A 16,965-nucleotide genomic window follows, 5' to 3' on the forward strand; every position below is an offset into this window, starting at 1 on the left:
CTGCATACGTAACTCGAAACTAAGCACTCTGGATTAATTTTTCCGTACTTACAATGCTTTGTCCATAGATGATTTAGTTTGAATGGTTAACAAAAGATAACAATGTATACAGTACGACATTAAGTTAATTTACCATAAATATAGCAACCGAATGACAGATCGAGAGTACTCGCTGGAATAAAATTAACAAAGTTTGGTCGTTAAATCACCATCAAGGATTCTTCTGGCCAATTCCTGAATCCAAAATGGATTTGATCTCTTCTAGAAAACTAGAAATTGATTTTAAATGTAATCTAAAGCTTGAAATATTTTGTTAAATGAAGAAAGAGGAGATATTCTACCTGTTAAAGTTATGAATTGTAGTTCCTCCCAATATAATTCGAATTCCGGGATTCGTGTTGTTTAATTGATGCACTGTTAATGATTCCTCATACGTCATGCCTCCTATCATAAATACAATAATATCTTGTGGACTGAAAAGAGAATTTTTATTTCAGTTACATTTAAAAAAATTGTTTGTGATATTACCGTTACTTTTTCATTATTAAACAGCTTAATAATAACTTTCTTCTCTCTCTTTCTCCCAAGTCTGTCTGCACAGGCCATCTCCAGTAGATTCTATCAGTTAAAACTTCATTCACAGTATTCCATGCAATCCCCAATATACCGAGATTTTTTTGGAGTGTTCACCTGTGCGTCATGTGATTTGGCATACTTTGCACTTTAAAATGGATGGAATATTTCATATCACTATTTTTGGCATTGGTAAGAGGCACACCCAGTTAAATTCAATCTGCGTTCAGTCATCCTCCAGACTCTGCTTTGCTCCTTCTCAAAATTTCATTTGTGAGCGAACTGAGAACTAATTCTGAGGATTCTCTGCATACATTGAAGGCAGATTTAGGCCTTTGGATGATACTATCTTCAAATAATTCAAATTAAACAATATGGTTCATGTATAAAAATAAATTTTTCCTCTTCATACATAATACTAGAAAGTAATTCATAATGTGTATCAGTGTAGTGTAGTTACACTAAAATGCTTTATCATCTTTAACACCTATTTCACAAGTTGTATTACATCTGTAGATTGGTATGTCTCAGACAGCTACATAAATATTTACAGTTGTAGTTCAATTAAATGCCAGAAAACACTACTGTACCTTCAAATTGCTACCCCAATATCTTATATAAAGGCTTGCAGAGGTTCATTGTGTTCAGAATTTTCAGTGTACCTGTTATTTGGAGGTTCCTTCACCAGGCATACATATGATGCAGTTAACTCTTGACAGATACCTAGAGTCCATTTGGACCCCGGGTGTTTGACATTAATTAGCCATTAATTGCACATGAGATACCTAGTCTTTTGTGACATCTTTTGTAAGGAACATAGAAATGGGGGAGTGACATTGTTGCAATAATAACATTTGCAATATTTTGTTAGTTTTGGCAATGGTTTTCTGAAAGTCACTACTCGGCCAACCTGAGGTCCACTATTCTAAGAGAACAAATCAATGCCATAACTGTGTATAAAGATTAAAGTTTTTAATTAATTAATTTTAGAAAATTCTGTGAAAAGATTGCAGGTTAGAATCAAAAAACCAAAGCAATTCTCACATATTGGAAGTCTGAATAGCATAATTAATAATGAATCTTTAACTACTGTATGTCAAAGACACAAGTTTTACTATCAATCAATCTTTTCTTCCAGGATATTCCAGATCATTTAATTAATTTGAAACATATGAACAATGTTAATTTAAATGTAACATGAAAGTAATCCAACATTTTAAGCCTATGCATGCTCTTCTTTTGTATTTTGTAATTAAATAAACCCTACATAGTTGTGTCTTGGTTACAAATATATAAAACATACCTTTCACGCAGCTGAACTGTTCCAAGATACGGAAAAGCAGGTTCTTTTAATCGACCTCTAATAACATCTTCTAATATTTCTTTCAATAGAGGAGTGTGTTGCGTATAAATATTTTCTACTCCCTATAAAATAAGGAATAAAACTATTGAGTAAAATACATTTTCAAAGACATATGACCAATAATTAAACTTACCTTTAAACCTTTAATAACTTTTCTAGTGATTGCTCGAACATTTTCCGTCGTAAATAATTCATTAGTACGATACTTGCTACTGCTGAATTCTAATATTAAATTGATCCTCTGAAAGTAGAATATGTTTTTTCTTCATTTACATGTAATTAAAACTAATTACTAAACAAGGTAAATTTACCTTAATCAATTTTTCAGGAACGCCTCTCTTTTTCAATGCTTCTATTAATCCCGACTTATCGTTATTACTGTGTTTTTCGTAAGTCAAAACGTACAGCATTACTAATCTGATGGCGTCGATGTCGGATATCTTATCGTTGTTAATTAATCTTCGAATTTTCTATAAATAAGCATAGTCGTAGACATACTATAAGTATATTTCTAATTGCATTAATTGAAATAGTTTATTAATTACCTTTAATGATTCGTTGTGATCGTGTTGGAAAGCTAATTCCTGTTCGACTTCAGACACTTCAAAGAGATTACGAGTAGACACGAGACGAGACAATTCTCCGACTAGAGTCACGTGCTTGGATACAGTTCCGGACATCTTTTTAAATTGAGGATAATTTTACACAAAAGCCTGAAAAATATATATTTTTAATTATAGTGATGAAAATAATATATTTTCTTATCTAATTTAGAATGCAACTTTCGTTTTAGTTCCTAAAGATTAGCCCCCATGGCTTGAAAACATTACTTCTTGTGAATTGTTCATTAATTTGTTTCAAATAAAAAGTAATTCAGAGTATCTTAGAACTGACAATATATAAAATTTTTCATCTAATGGCAGGATGATGATGGCTGATTCATGATGACAATGGATAAGGCAGAAAATCTACTAATTTGTCTCTTTTGTAGTGCCTGTAATCTATTGTGTTTATACTTAACTAGCAGAATGTTGATTATATCAGGTTGTAAAGAAAAATTTACATATTTTGAAAGAACTCTTGACAATTAACTCAACAATGATTACAGTTCAATCCTGTGGGTAAGTGTCATCAATATCAACCACATTTCACCACCTTTTCTACAAACTTTCAACCCCGTGAGCATACAATGACTGGAGTTTTTCTTTGAAGAAAGTCTTGAGGGTCATTCTTACATGGATACTGTCATTAAATTATATATTAACAACGTGGCTCTGCAGTACACAAAATAGATGGTAATCAGTTGGCACCGACTCTGGGCTGTAAGGTGGAAGAGGCAGAACATCCCAACCCAGTCCGGCCAGCTTCTCTACGATAATCTTTGTTCTAAGTGCTGGCATGTTGTTGTGGCAGTTTCAGTTTTTGTCACTTTTTGGACAGTTGTTTACAGTAATGTTATTTTGTGACAGTGATGTTGTTGAAAGCAGTTTCATCATGACAATGCCAAACAAATGCAGATCATTGCCATGTTCTGAATTATTGGTCTTTTGACATTTGCAACAGCTGGTCAACCTTTGCAGATGAGATTGCAAGTAGAAAGACAGTACACAACATTCAACAGTAGAAAAACTGACAGATTTCCACCTGAGATAATACACTGTACAGGTTTGTGGCATCACAACTAAAAACACAAGTGCCAGCTCAGAGATTGACAAAAGATAGTCTCGGCCAATTAAAATGTAATTTTTACCATACAAAAAATAGTGAATACAATGCAAGCAGGAAGACTGTGAATAAATGGGGTAACTATTAGAAAGAAGAAACATATAATTAGGTATTTACCTTCATATTGGCAATCGATTCGACTTTCTGTTGATTTTTAGTTTTCTTCTGGTATTCTTCCATTAATTCCTTGATATTAACTCCTATTTCACCAAAATTCTGATACATATTCTACAAGGTGATGATTTAGTTTAGGTTTGGAAAATTAAAACTGGATATTTTAATTGCAACAAAATACCTACTTTGGCGTAAAATTCATCATACTCGGGCGACAGAAGTACTTCTTGTAGTTCTTTACTGATGCCCGGAACTTTGGATAAATTCACACGATTATTATTAATTCCTAACAATTCGTGTACCATTGCTTGATAAGTCCACTAAAAGTATTAATCTTTTTAATCGCTTTTGTTACATTTTTAAAATTTGACCCATAAAATTAACTCACTTGATTGAGAAGTGGCGTGATAGGATCACCTTTTCTATCCAAGATTAATAAAACCGGCAAGACGTCCATCCTTCAAAACTCAAACAGCGCTGCCTCTTTAGATATCACTTGCTGATTTAAATTAAAATCATTTTTAAACTGTTATTAAATATAATTAAATGTATCGAGAGAGTATTGCATCCTTAAACTTACTCTGACGTTATCCGCTAACCTGTTCGCTGTTTCTGAGGAGGCCTGATACCTTATGAGTGGGCATTTTTTTAGTGAAAGCAAGACTGATGTTAAACCCTGAACCATTCTCTGCAAATGAACTTGATTCCAACCATGTCTCTGTAAATTTTGTGTTATTCTTTAATTGAATATCCAACATAAATTATTTAAGTGTAAATTGATATGTCTAAAAAATTGAGATGTTACCTGATAGCATCCCACGATATTCAATGAAAACAAGTGGGAATTAACAGGAACAAAGTCGCCATAAAACTCCTGTAATTTAAATACAATCTTATCAAATTATAATGATAAAAATTATCTATGAAGACTCAATTACAACCACTCCTATTTATAATTGCCATCCTGTAAATTGGAATAACACAGCACCATCGCATAACAAAACATTTGTGCTACAACTTATCAATGTGCCTCGACAACCGACACCTAGAGAAAAGAGCTTACAATATTAGAATTGGCACAAAAATACCAATTTTTCAATGCTTGCGGTGTTCCCAAATCCACCACAAGGCTTCGGAAACAAAACCCACAGATAGATATGGACTTGATAATTCAGTCATACAAAATATATATATATATATATATAAAAATATAATAGGNATATCCTTTTACAGCCAAATAATAGCTTTTTATGTAATTAAAGATCTTGAATTTGCATGCTTACTGAGCTGTGTTCACTCAAATATTAAGCAAAAAATTTGCAAGGATTTTGATTACTTTCCAAAATCAGTTTGATTTTTAGAATAATCTTGTTTTCTTTCATCTTAGGCTATTCGAAACAGAATGCTTATTCTTTAAGAGTTTGTTTTGAATGCTTGTATTCTATATGATAAGGAGACATGTATAGAATTTATAACTAGTATCAATCCAGATAGTTCTTAATACTATGTCAAGATGCTACTGGGTATTTGCATTGGTACACAGTGGCAAAGACACTACCGGTTCTTTGAAGCCAAAAAGATATGCTTGATAGCCAGGCAAGTCCAGTTATAAGTTTTTTTAAATGCAGACAAACATACACATGAAATATAATAAAAAACAAATGGGTATCTTTACCATATAGTTTGAAAGCCAATAAAAAATAACTAGATTATGGAATTAAAAATCTTATCAATATTTGATAGTGCCTATTCTGGATAGCTATATCAATGACTAGAAGAGCTCCCTGTAGGAGATGGTATTACAGCTAAAATATGCTGCTAAAGAATCCAACAGGTATCTTTAGTATAGATAAGTAAAATCACCTACAAGGACCATACGAATGGCAAAGAATTGACAAATGCATCTCTTTGAATAAAATTTCCACAGTGTTATCAACCAACTATTTTCCATCACACAAGCAAGCTACGTACTGACAAGGACTGATAGTTAGACTCTCGGTTGTATTTGTTCATTAGTATAAATTCTTATAGTAAATCCAAAAGTATCATTTGAAATTTGACTCACATGAATGGAACTATTACTCACAGGCTCCAAAAAGGGAGGTTCTCTCCTGTGCCTGCAATTTTGGCCAATTAAAAAAAAAAAAAAAAAAAACATTCCTCCTGCGAGGATCTGCTTGTTTCAACATCGAGCGATCTGAAGGGGTCAAACCGAAAACATCAAAAATCCAACTAACAGGAACACCCAATATCATAAACCTCCTTTTTAACTTTTTGGTTTCTGCATTCAATAATAAGCCTTTCTAGCAATCAAGTTAGCTTCATCTATAATGTGAGGTTATCAAATACAGACTTAAAAACATCTGCAAAATCTTAAACCCGAATCCCCCACGTACGAAGCAGGGATGCAACTAGGGAAGCGGGACTCATGCCCAGAGACCGAGAGAAGCAGACGTCTAAGAGGGAAGGTAGGCTAGCAGCAAGGTGGACAAACTCATCACACATTGTCCCAAACAAGAGAAGGTGCCAGCATTCTCTCTCGGGTCCTCGTTCCAACCCCAGTACGAAGTATCATATTCGAATATACTTCCACCCATCTATAAAGCTGTGCCTAATACATGTATTAACAACAAATCCTAATTAAAATACACGAGTAAAAGTTACTTTTAGCCGATTTATATAATTGGTACCCAGTAAAAATGGCCTAAAAGTAACTTCTTCTTCCAAGACGTTCAATCACTGGACCGTTTACGTAAGTTAATGCATTACATATCAAATATAAAGCAGCAGAATGCATACGGGATTTAATCTGACCTAGAAAACTACTTAAAAACCATTAAAAGAGCCGCTAAACGGCTCGTGCGATATGTAAACAAACATTCCAGATGACGTAAGATACTTACAGTTTCCTTATCCATAAGCAGTACTTTCATCCCTATGCCACATTCTTCGATCATTTTGTTAATATACAACCTAATGGCCGTGATTACGTTCATTTTCGGGGTTTATATCCTTTACGAACTCGAGAAACATACAATGCGCACACCTCGACCCTTCCTACGGGAAACGGAACTACAACGGCGCCATCTCTCCATTCCGAGTTTGACGACCGGAAGAGGAACTTCGACGGCGCCACCTGCCAGTTCCGGTGGTAGTAGCAGGGGAGATCCCGAAACGCAAGGTTTTCGTTTCGGGTTCGTTCCGATTTAAATTACCGAAATTCGATTCGTAAGTCGGTTTATTTTTATTTTATTTCGTCAATTTGACGTTTTATTGGCGTCAGAAAGCAGATTTTGCGGTGAAACGATCGGACACGTGACTTTTAAGACACCGAAAGCGAAATTGATTATTTTACGATAATTTTGAATTTGCCAAAATTTCAATCGTTGAAATGGTATTTTAAACGTAAATTTTTATGCGAAATCGATTTAATTTTCGACGTAAACGCGTTATCAGTTGTAAATTCTGCTTGCGTACAGATAAAGTGTCAAACTGATATCTCAAATGACGTTGAGGGGACCGTTACTGGTTTTTCTACATAGTCGAAATCGGTTAGATCGCTCAATCCGATCGCATCCACGAACGGAATTGTCGTGGAGTCCAGTTAGATATTCTAGGATTGAAGGAAGGATCCGAATGTCGTTTTCACTAGTTTATTTCCGATAATTACAACTCTATGTACAGATGGTTAGAACAACGCCGATCATGTAGACAAGGGTTGGAGAGCACGAGACGAACGTCCAAACCTGAACACGTCGACCCAAAAAGTGTCAACCTCGACCTCTGACGACACGCGGATTGGGGACAGTGGTCAGGCGCAGTGTTGCCGACCACCGCAGTACCCATTCCTAGTGTAAATGATCGTGAGGCTAGAGAAAACGTGCCCGGCAACGGACGCATTTTCCGGAGCGTGTCGTGGTTTTGGTTTCGGCTTCTTGCTTCGAGTGCGTGGTGCTCGATGGTTTAGGATCTTGTACTTCTGTTGAATGGGGAACTTGTCCCGTGTCTGTCTCTTGTTTGTCGTCTGTTGGTGGTTGCTCTCTTGGTGAAAGGTGTTCCGCCAGACAATAAGCTGGTTTAAGTCTGTCTATGGAGATAACTGTCTCTTTTTGCCGTACGTGGACTTTGAAAAATTTGTCTGCATGCTGCAGTACGGGAAATGGTCCATCGTACGGCGGCTGCAGAGGTGGCCGTACTGCGTCGTGCCACACAAAAACATGGGTGCAGCTCCGTAGGTCCTGGGGGACGAATATTTTCTTTGTCCCGTGACATCTCGTTGGAATTGGTGTCAGTTGATGCATTTGCTCTTTGAGCTGCTGGATGAAAACTGCTGCGTTTGAGTCTGTCGGTGTAGGGGCGAGGAATTTGCCGGGTAATCGTAAGGTTGTCCCATAGATGAGTTTGGCGGTTGTTGCCTTGATGTCTTCTTTAAAGGCGGTTTGCATCCCTAGCAGCACTGACGGTAAGACCTCTGTCCAGTGGTCGGTCAAGCAAGCCTTGAGAGCCGATTTAAGTCTGCGGTGGCTGTTCTCCACCAGGCCGTTGGTCGCTGGGTGAAAGGCTGTCGTGTGTATGTGGTTGCTGCCCAATAATTTGGTCAAGGCTCGGAACAGGTGCGATTCGAATTTTCTACCCTGATTAGTAGTGACCATCTTCGGTACACCGTAACGCGCGACCCATTGACCGTAAAAAACCTTTGCTACAGTCTCTGCCATACAGTCGGCAATCGGGAAAGCCTCCACCCAACGGGTGAACCTGTCAATAAGTGTGAGGCAATATATGTTACTTTGCAAAGGTGGAAGAGGACCTACAATATCCATATGCACGTGTTTGAAACAGGCATCAGGGGCCTGAAGATTTTGAACAGGGCTCCACGTGTGCCTATGAATTTTCGCTCGTTGGCATAGTATGCAGGTTTTGGCCCACATACGAGAGTCCTTTCTGATTGAAGGCCAAACAAAACGACTAGTTATTAATTTGGTGGTAGCTCTTATTCCGGGATGAGCCAGATTGTGTGTGGCGTCGAAGACTTGCCTACGGAATTTAATCGGGATACATGGGCGAATTTTGTTCGTGGATATATCACAGAATAGATCAGGGCCTGCATCCATTAAAGGCATTTTCTTCAGCTGTAAGGCCATATATGAAGAAAGTAGTTGCTTTAATTCGGGGTCGCTGCTCTGAGCTTGCGCGATGCTCGTGTAGTCTACTGAGCTTGGCACTTCAATAGTTTCGATCCGCGACAATACATCCGCCGGTGTATTGTCACTGCCTTTGATGTAGCGGATGTCCATGCTGAATTGCCCTATAAGGTCTAGGTGCCTTAATTGCCTAGGGGTGCACTTCTCAGGCTTCTGACTAAAAGCGTACGTCAGTGGGCGATGGTCTGTGAAGACCGTAAACTCCTTGCCTTCGAGCATGTGCTTGAAATGCCTTATTGATGCGTATATGGCATAAAGTTTTCTATCAAAAACCGACCATTTTCGTTGTGGCTCCGTTAATTTGGCAGAGAAAAAAGCTAGTGGCTGCATCTTCGGTGTGCCATTGGAGGGATCGACTTGATTTAGCGAGCTGCCGATAGCTATGTTGCTTGCGTCGGTAAAAAGTGCCAATTGCGCATTTGGATTTGGATGTGTTAATAGCGTCGCATTGGCTAATTCCTCCTTACAGTGGTGGAAAGCATTGGTTGTCTTCTCGGTCCACTGAATTTTGCTGTTGGATTTAAGGTTTGGTCCTTTTAGTAACTCGTTCAGTGGGGCTTGTGCATGAGCTGCGTTTGGGACATTTCTACGGTAATAGTTAAGTAGTCCCAGGAAACGTCTGAGCTTGCGAATCGTTGTTGGAATTTTATACGCCAGTATAGGGTTTACGCGTTCGGGTAGTGGCTTGATGCCCTCCTTGTCGACTAAATATCCCAAAAACGGTAGCTCTGGTGCTCCCAATATACATTTGCTCAGATTTACCTTGACGCCGTACTCGGACAGGCGATGGAAAACCGCCTCTAGGTGAATCTCATGCTGCTCCTTCGATTCGCTAGCGATTAAAATGTCATCGAGGTATGCAAAGGTAAAATCGAGCCCTTGGAGTACCTCATTTATAAACCGTTGGAAGGTCTGCCCAGCATTGGACAAACCGAAAGGCATGAACATGAATTTGAAAAGACCAAAAGGGGTTGCGATCGCGGTCTTTGGGGTGTTGTCGGGATGCACAGGTACCTGATTGTACGCGCGGACTAAATCGACTTTAGAGAATATAATTTTGCCGAATAGGGAAGAGGAGAAATCTTGTAGGTGGGGTAAAGGATAGCGGTCGGGAATTGTAAGTCGATTCAACGCTCGATAATCACCTGTTGATCTGAATTTGCCATTTGGCTTGGGCACCATATGCAAGGGGCTAGCCCAGTTGGAGGTGCTGGGCCTGCAAATTCCCTGCTCCATCATGTATTGAAACTCCTTCCGAGCCGCCGCAAGTTTGGCTGGATGCAGTCGGCGTGGTTTTGTGAATACCAGTTGTCCCTTTGTTATAATGCGGTGCACGGTGTGGTGTTTGGGTGCCCTGGCCGTCCCGGCGGGGTAAGGATGAAAAATGTTGGAGTACTTTTAGTAACTCGTTCATTTTCACTAGTTTATTTCCAATAATTACAACTCTATGTACAGATGGTTAGAACAACGCCAATTATGTAGACAAGGGTTGGAGAGCACGAGACGAACGTCCAAACCTGAACACGTCGACCCAAAAAATGTCATCCTTGACCTATGACGTCACGCGGGTTGGGGACGGTGGTCAGGCACAGTGTTGCCGACCGCCGCAACGTAAGGTTGTAGTTCTGAATGTGTATCGCTGTCCTACCTGGAGAGGTCCTTTGAACCTCATCGGGGAGCCCTGCAGGAATCCTTTAAACTTTATTGGACTCTCTTTGGCACCTGATGTCTGTGGCAGGTTACATAACCACCAGTGACCAAATGGGTAAAACCACCAAACACTGGTTTGCATCCAGCCAACGGTATGGCCATGTGAAGTTTTCTGGGTTTTCTTCACGTTAGTAACACCTAAATATGGCTCGGTTTCCCAGAAAAGATTTCCCCTGGAGGTAGACAGATAGCCGGTATGTCACGTTGCCATACACCAATAAAACTGGCAGGTCGCCTCTGATTCTTGGATGATCTTGTCTGTAATAAATAGAGTTAACGGTCTGGTGTTGAATCAAACCATCCGGTTCTGTGGGTCTTGTCTGGTGTTTGGTTGAGAGGTCAAATCAAACTCCAAACAATTTATTAAGATTGAAGCTAATTGACAAATAATTGACGTTCTATTTGGATATGATCACATGGGGAGTAAAACCACTCACCGGCTTACTCCTTGTGTGATTTTATCTGAATAGAATATCACATCATTTGTGAATTAGCTTCGATCTTAATAACGAGTAAATACAGATTTTGATACTCGTCGAAGGTTCCTGACAATTTCGTATCCAAAAAATATACTACAATAATAAAAACACATTCTTATTTTCAAACTGGCACAAAATTTTAATGAATGGACAAATGTTTCTGACCTAGTAATAGGCCTGATGCAAAAATGTTTTGTCTAGTTGTTAAAATTTTTTATTGGTTTGAAAGTAAAATTATTTTTTACTTTAGATTTACCGTGTCTTTCCACGACTTAATTTGGGGCTTATGTTGCAGCAATCGAAAGCTTGGGGTGCCAACATTGTAAAAACAGTAATAATATTAAACAGGACTAGACAGTAGAAGCATTAACGGAAATAATATGTTCCATTAAGACATGCCCCTTTTGTAAAATTCATAAAGCTTAAAAATCTTAAATAAAGAAAAAGATCAGGTGCTAAAACCCAAACCGGCCTATGCGACAAACCCTCGGGTCAGTCCTATTAGTATGATTAGCGATTAACTGGTACATTTCTACAGAATATAGTAAATAAACCTGTAATAATATAATAATTGCAATAATTGTTTTTATTTACTGAATTCTAGTGGATGTAGAACTAGTACACTATGTTATCAGAGAAAGAAAAAGAAGGAATTAATTGCATCCTCCAGAAACTAAGTGATTCTACACTAGAATCACTTGTATTTACAACTTCGAAATGCTTAATTAAAGCAGAAAGTAGAAAAGGTAAGCATCGTACAAAATCATTTATCATATTTGTTTTACAATAAACTAACATTTGTTAATTTTCCAACAGAAGCGATAAAAGCCATACAGTCGACCCCCCTATAAAACTNTAGTACACTATGTTATCAGAGAAAGAAAAAGAAGGAATTAATTGCATCCTCCAGAAACTAAGTGATTCTACACTAGAATCACTTGTATTTACGACTACCAAAGGCTTAATTAAAGCAGAAAGTAGAAAAGGTAAGCATTGTACAAAATCATTTATTGTATTTGTTTTACAATAAACTAACATTTGTTAATTTTCCAACAGAAGCGATAAAAGCCATAATTAATTACTCGGAATCGGCTTATGAGCTATTGAAAAGAAAAAAAAAAAAGAATATTTATTTAACTTCCTAAAGGAAAATAATGTTATTATTTCTGTAACATCTGAAAAATGGATGGTGATCAAGGAATGCCTCAAATTTTGGAATTCGGATACGACCCAAGTCGTAAGTTCATATTATTTATTTGATTGTAAATACTTGAATTGCAAATTATCTTTGGATCTGAAAGTTAATTCTTTAGTTTCTCGGATTTTTGTTCTAACCATTACCTCTCTCTGTCTTCCCATATTCGTTGATTGTCCTTCGATCCAATCTTGTAGACGTCATCTCCTCTCTTGTCTTATATATCATTACAAAATATTTAGAAGGATTAATTGTATTATTTGTATAAGTGTAATATTGAAACAGAAAGCGGTACAAATACTTCCATTAAAAGGATGTTAGCAGGGGTGCAACTAGACTCTGTCACTCAAGACAGATGAATATTTTGGTGCTCCCTCACATTTTGGACAACATTGATGAGTCCATATATACCTACAGTGACCATACGTCCTTTATTTCACTGCTCTGTCCTTTAACTTTATTTATTTTCTAAAATAGGCATTTAGTCCTTTATTTTGTAAAGTTAACACAAAGTTTAAAAAAGTTTTTTTTAATAATATATTGAACAAGTTAGTTTTGTATACACCATCACGACCAGTGTTGCATTGTTACATAGAGTGAAGTAGTGCAGTGTGTCGCCAACCAAACGGCCCACTGACAGTACCAAGGGATAGACACTGTTATGGGGATTTTTGTGATAGTTTTTTAACTCTCTTGTTGGTGCGTGATACACTTGTTAATTATAGCTGAAGTTATTTGAAAGAAAAAATGAGGGGTTTCTTCCTATTGTTATTAGAAAAGTGGTTTTAGCATTAGAAAAATCAGAAAATATACAAGCCAAAAAANACACCTATTTACAAGATATATATAAGAACTTTGGTCTCTTCCATGGTGGCTGCCATCTTGAAGTTAAATTTTCTTCCAGTAATTACCAGACTACAGCAGCTCTAAGGACTGTTGGAGATTGATGAAGCTACAGGGATTGGTTATGTGACTTACATGCTTCCTGTTGCTAATGGAGAGGATTAGAAATGTTTCAACACACACTGTGCAGTTTAAAAACATCCTCTCAGTGTGTGTCCAAATGCTCTCAAGTCACTGTTAACTCTAGGAGGGAGCCAAGACACCAGTTTGTGGCATCTAAATATGAAATAATTGAAATAAATACTAGCATTATAGCTACTACAGAGGTAATGACAGTTAAGTTGGTGTAAGGCCAACTTAACTATCAAATTATATTTGAAGCCTAGGCTTAATCAGTATCATCTAGGTAGGATAGTAACTGAGCCGAGATAATAAAATTACAGTATTCATTTATCGGTTTTTAATGATTTAATTTATGTAATTTTATTTCAAAATTCACTATTTATAGGTAGAATAACAGTTTTCTGCATCAGGATATTCAATCAAAAAGAATTGTTATTTCAGAGGATGCTCATTTTCTAGGTGACAGTGTCTATTCTTTAAATTCATACCTTATGATGCCATATAAGGATAATGAGCATCTTACAGTAAAGCAAACATATTTTAATACTTTATTTAATATTTTAAGTTCTACACATATAGTGATTGAACAAGCATATGGGAAATTGTTTGGAAGATTTTGTAGGTTGAAGTATCTTCTGATTTTCAAGATGAATTTAATACCAAAAATAATAACTGCATTCTGCACAATACATATGTGACCGAAGGGTCGGCACCTTCTTAGTGCCTCGTCAGGATTGACACCACCGTGTCTCGGGTGACGTGGAAGCCACGGCAGTTCGGAAGTTGATCAAGCAAGTGGTCACGTTACTGAGCAATCTGATTTTGGATACAGTGAGAGAGAGACAGAATACCGGAAGTGATTACGCAGAGTAGGTTAACAAAATAACATTTAATGGTAATCTAAGACATTGAATACAGGAAACACATTCCTTTCAAAGAGGGATAATTAGTTTTCATGGTAAGGAAGAGAGAGAGTTCACATTAAAATGCATCGTGATAGATACCTCATGTATCAGCCCTTTGGTGAATTCCAAGCACTCACTAAATGTTGGTAGTTAGTTAATCCAATAAGCACACAATTCCACTCGGGTAATGATTAATAGGGGTACTGTCGGGTACTGGTTAAGTTTCGAAAAACAGGAGACTGCACAGTTGGTAGGACAAAGGACGACTGCCTCGAAGATCGGTCTGTTGCTATATTCAACTGACAAACTTGCAACAATAGGTCGTGAGGTTACGAGAAAGCGTCTTTTTAGTTGCTGAGAACTTGTCAAATGATTAACTCCCAGGTATGAAAGGTGACAGTAGTTTAACAAAATGGTATATCGTTAAAAATCTAGGTTAGGCCATAAACAAAGAAGGCTGAGTGTCACACATACATTGACCAGGATGATGACACCAAAGAAGAAAAAGTCCCACAACCAGAGGAAGTCTTATATGTTACAAATATTCCATCTCGGGAGGGTATCAATAAAATGAATGCAATTGCAAATCAACATTTTGCAGAGNGTCCCTTGGGTGGGATGAGCAGTTCCTAGAAATTTGAGGAGCAAAGGTGTAAGCAGGAGCCGGAGAAAAAAAAGAAGTGACATAGCAGGTCATTCATGAACCGGACGGCAGACTGTACGAACAAGGTGAGAATACTGGGAATCGTATTTTCAATGACCGGATAGTTCAGAAAAAAGATCATGTTTTAAGGTCGTATTGACGACTGTGGAAGGAAAAAATCCTAATTATTGTAGAAGAGAAGTGGCCAGTTATAGGAGAAGAACGTGTGTTATCCCACCCAATAGTACGCATAAAGAAACAAGCCGAAAAAAGGGACGAAACCCCAGATATCCCTATTTCTATCTTATCTACCATTTTTTCTGTCATCTTAATTTTATCCCTTTTTCTGTTATTAGTGCTAGGTTAGTGTTTAAAGTTAGTTTTAAGGTTCCGGGTTATATTGTCGCGATCGGGATCTGTATTGTACTGTACACGTGCTTTGGATACAGCGAACTATTATTATTATCGCTGTAATTTCGCATGCTACTGTTGGCACATCACTAATTATGACGTATAATGGATGCGCACCATATACGTCATAAACATCAGATTTTTGAAGCAGGAAACCAATTACACGAATAATTTTATTAAGGCCCTGCATCGGACATGCGCATAACTGCGATGTTCGATTTTTTGAAATCTTGGATTCGAACCTGATGATGACCGTTGAAGACGGTAGAAAACGTTCGTTTTTGAAATGAATTTATGCTGGTATGTTGGTAATTTCGTAGTTATGTTCTTAATTCTCACACCAGTATGATGAATGATTGTTCAATTACTACTTTGAAGAATGTATTTATTTTACATATAACATTTAGATGTACAATTGAATACAAAATCTTTTTGTAAAAGTTAATTGCAAATATGCAATGTCGTGCCTTTTAATTTCAGTAAGAGTTCGCTGTATTTTATCTTCCAATTGCTTTCGTCCTCTGCAGAACGAACTAGGCCGAAAATCTAATCAAAGAGGCCCACGCAATTGTCTCCTTGGTGGAGCACTCCACTCACTCTGATCTTCACCAGGCCGTGCACTTCAGTGACACAGTGTGTTCCGTAGTAATGGTTAGGAAAAACATATGTTAATGGGTAACTAAACGATATAAGCCGAGCTAACGCGCGTTAGCTCGGCGTTCGACGAGCGTTTAGTGGAGCGTGCACACTGGCTCGATTTGGAAATGGACGTGGAAGTGATTGTTTGTGTATGGCTCCTCTATCGTCGCTATAAAAGACGACGCGTCCCAAAAGCGCGCGATCGAATGTACAACAAAATGGCAACACATATATCTCAAAACGCGCGTTTATAGATTTTTCTTAAAACGCGCGCTTTACGGATGCTTTGAGATATATGTGTTGCCATTTTGTTGTACATTCGATCGCGCGCTTTTGGGACGCGTCGTCTTTTATAGCGACGATAGAGGAGCCATACACAAACAATCACTTCCACGTCCATTTCCAAATCGAGCCAGTGTGCACGCTCCACTAAACGCTCGTCGAACGCCGAGCTAACGCGCGTTAGCTCGGCTTATATCGTTTAGTTACCCATTAACATATGTTTTTCCTAACCATTACTACGGAACACACTGTGTCACTGAAGTGCACGGCCTGGTGAAGATCAGAGTGAGTGGAGTGCTCCACCAAGGAGACAATTGCGTGGGCCTCTTTGATTAGATTTTCGGCCTAGTTCGTTCTGCAGAGGACGAAAGCAATTGGAAGATAAAATACAGCGAACTCTTACTGAAATTAAAAGGCACGACATTGCATATTTGCAATTAACTTTTACAAAAAGATTTTGTATTCAATTGTACATCTAAATGTTATATGTAAAATAAATACATTCTTCAAAGTAGTAATTGAACAATCATTCATCATACTGGTGTGAGAATTAAGAACATAACTACGAAATTACCAACATACCAGCATAAATTCATTTCAAAAACGAACGTTTTCTACCGTCTTCAACGGTCATCATCAGGTTCGAATCCAAGATTTCAAAAAATCGAACATCGCAGTTATGCGCATGTCCGATGCAGGGCCTTAATAAAATTATTCGTGTAATTGGTTTCCTGCTTCAAAAATCTGATGTTTATGACG

General features: G+C 37.7%; 1 protein-coding gene and 1 long non-coding RNA gene across 2 annotated transcripts; one reads left to right on the plus strand and one right to left on the minus strand.

Moving 5' to 3' along the window:
- Window positions 1-211: 211 nt before the first annotated feature.
- LOC111625085 (vacuolar protein sorting-associated protein 45-like) lies at window positions 212-4,559 on the minus strand. Its single transcript, XM_023368113.1, is given in 10 exon segments — window positions 212-269; window positions 342-473; window positions 1,877-1,998; window positions 2,070-2,177; window positions 2,248-2,406; window positions 2,482-2,649; window positions 3,779-3,889; window positions 3,961-4,095; window positions 4,164-4,274; window positions 4,356-4,559. Coding segments are annotated over 10 exon segments (1,209 nt in total). The 5' UTR covers window positions 4,461-4,559.
- Window positions 4,560-12,027: 7,468 nt separating this feature from the next.
- LOC111625106 lies at window positions 12,028-12,403 on the plus strand. The gene is made up of 2 exons (XR_002756683.1): window positions 12,028-12,151; window positions 12,222-12,403. It is a non-coding gene; the product is annotated as an uncharacterized LOC111625106 (long non-coding RNA).
- The last annotated feature ends 4,562 nt before the right edge of the window (window positions 12,404-16,965 follow it).

The sequence above is a fragment of the Centruroides sculpturatus genome, unplaced genomic scaffold (genome assembly GCF_000671375.1).
Source record: "Centruroides sculpturatus isolate CEXI.00-Female unplaced genomic scaffold, Cexi_2.0 scaffold295, whole genome shotgun sequence".
NCBI lineage: Eukaryota > Metazoa > Arthropoda > Arachnida > Scorpiones > Buthidae > Centruroides > Centruroides sculpturatus.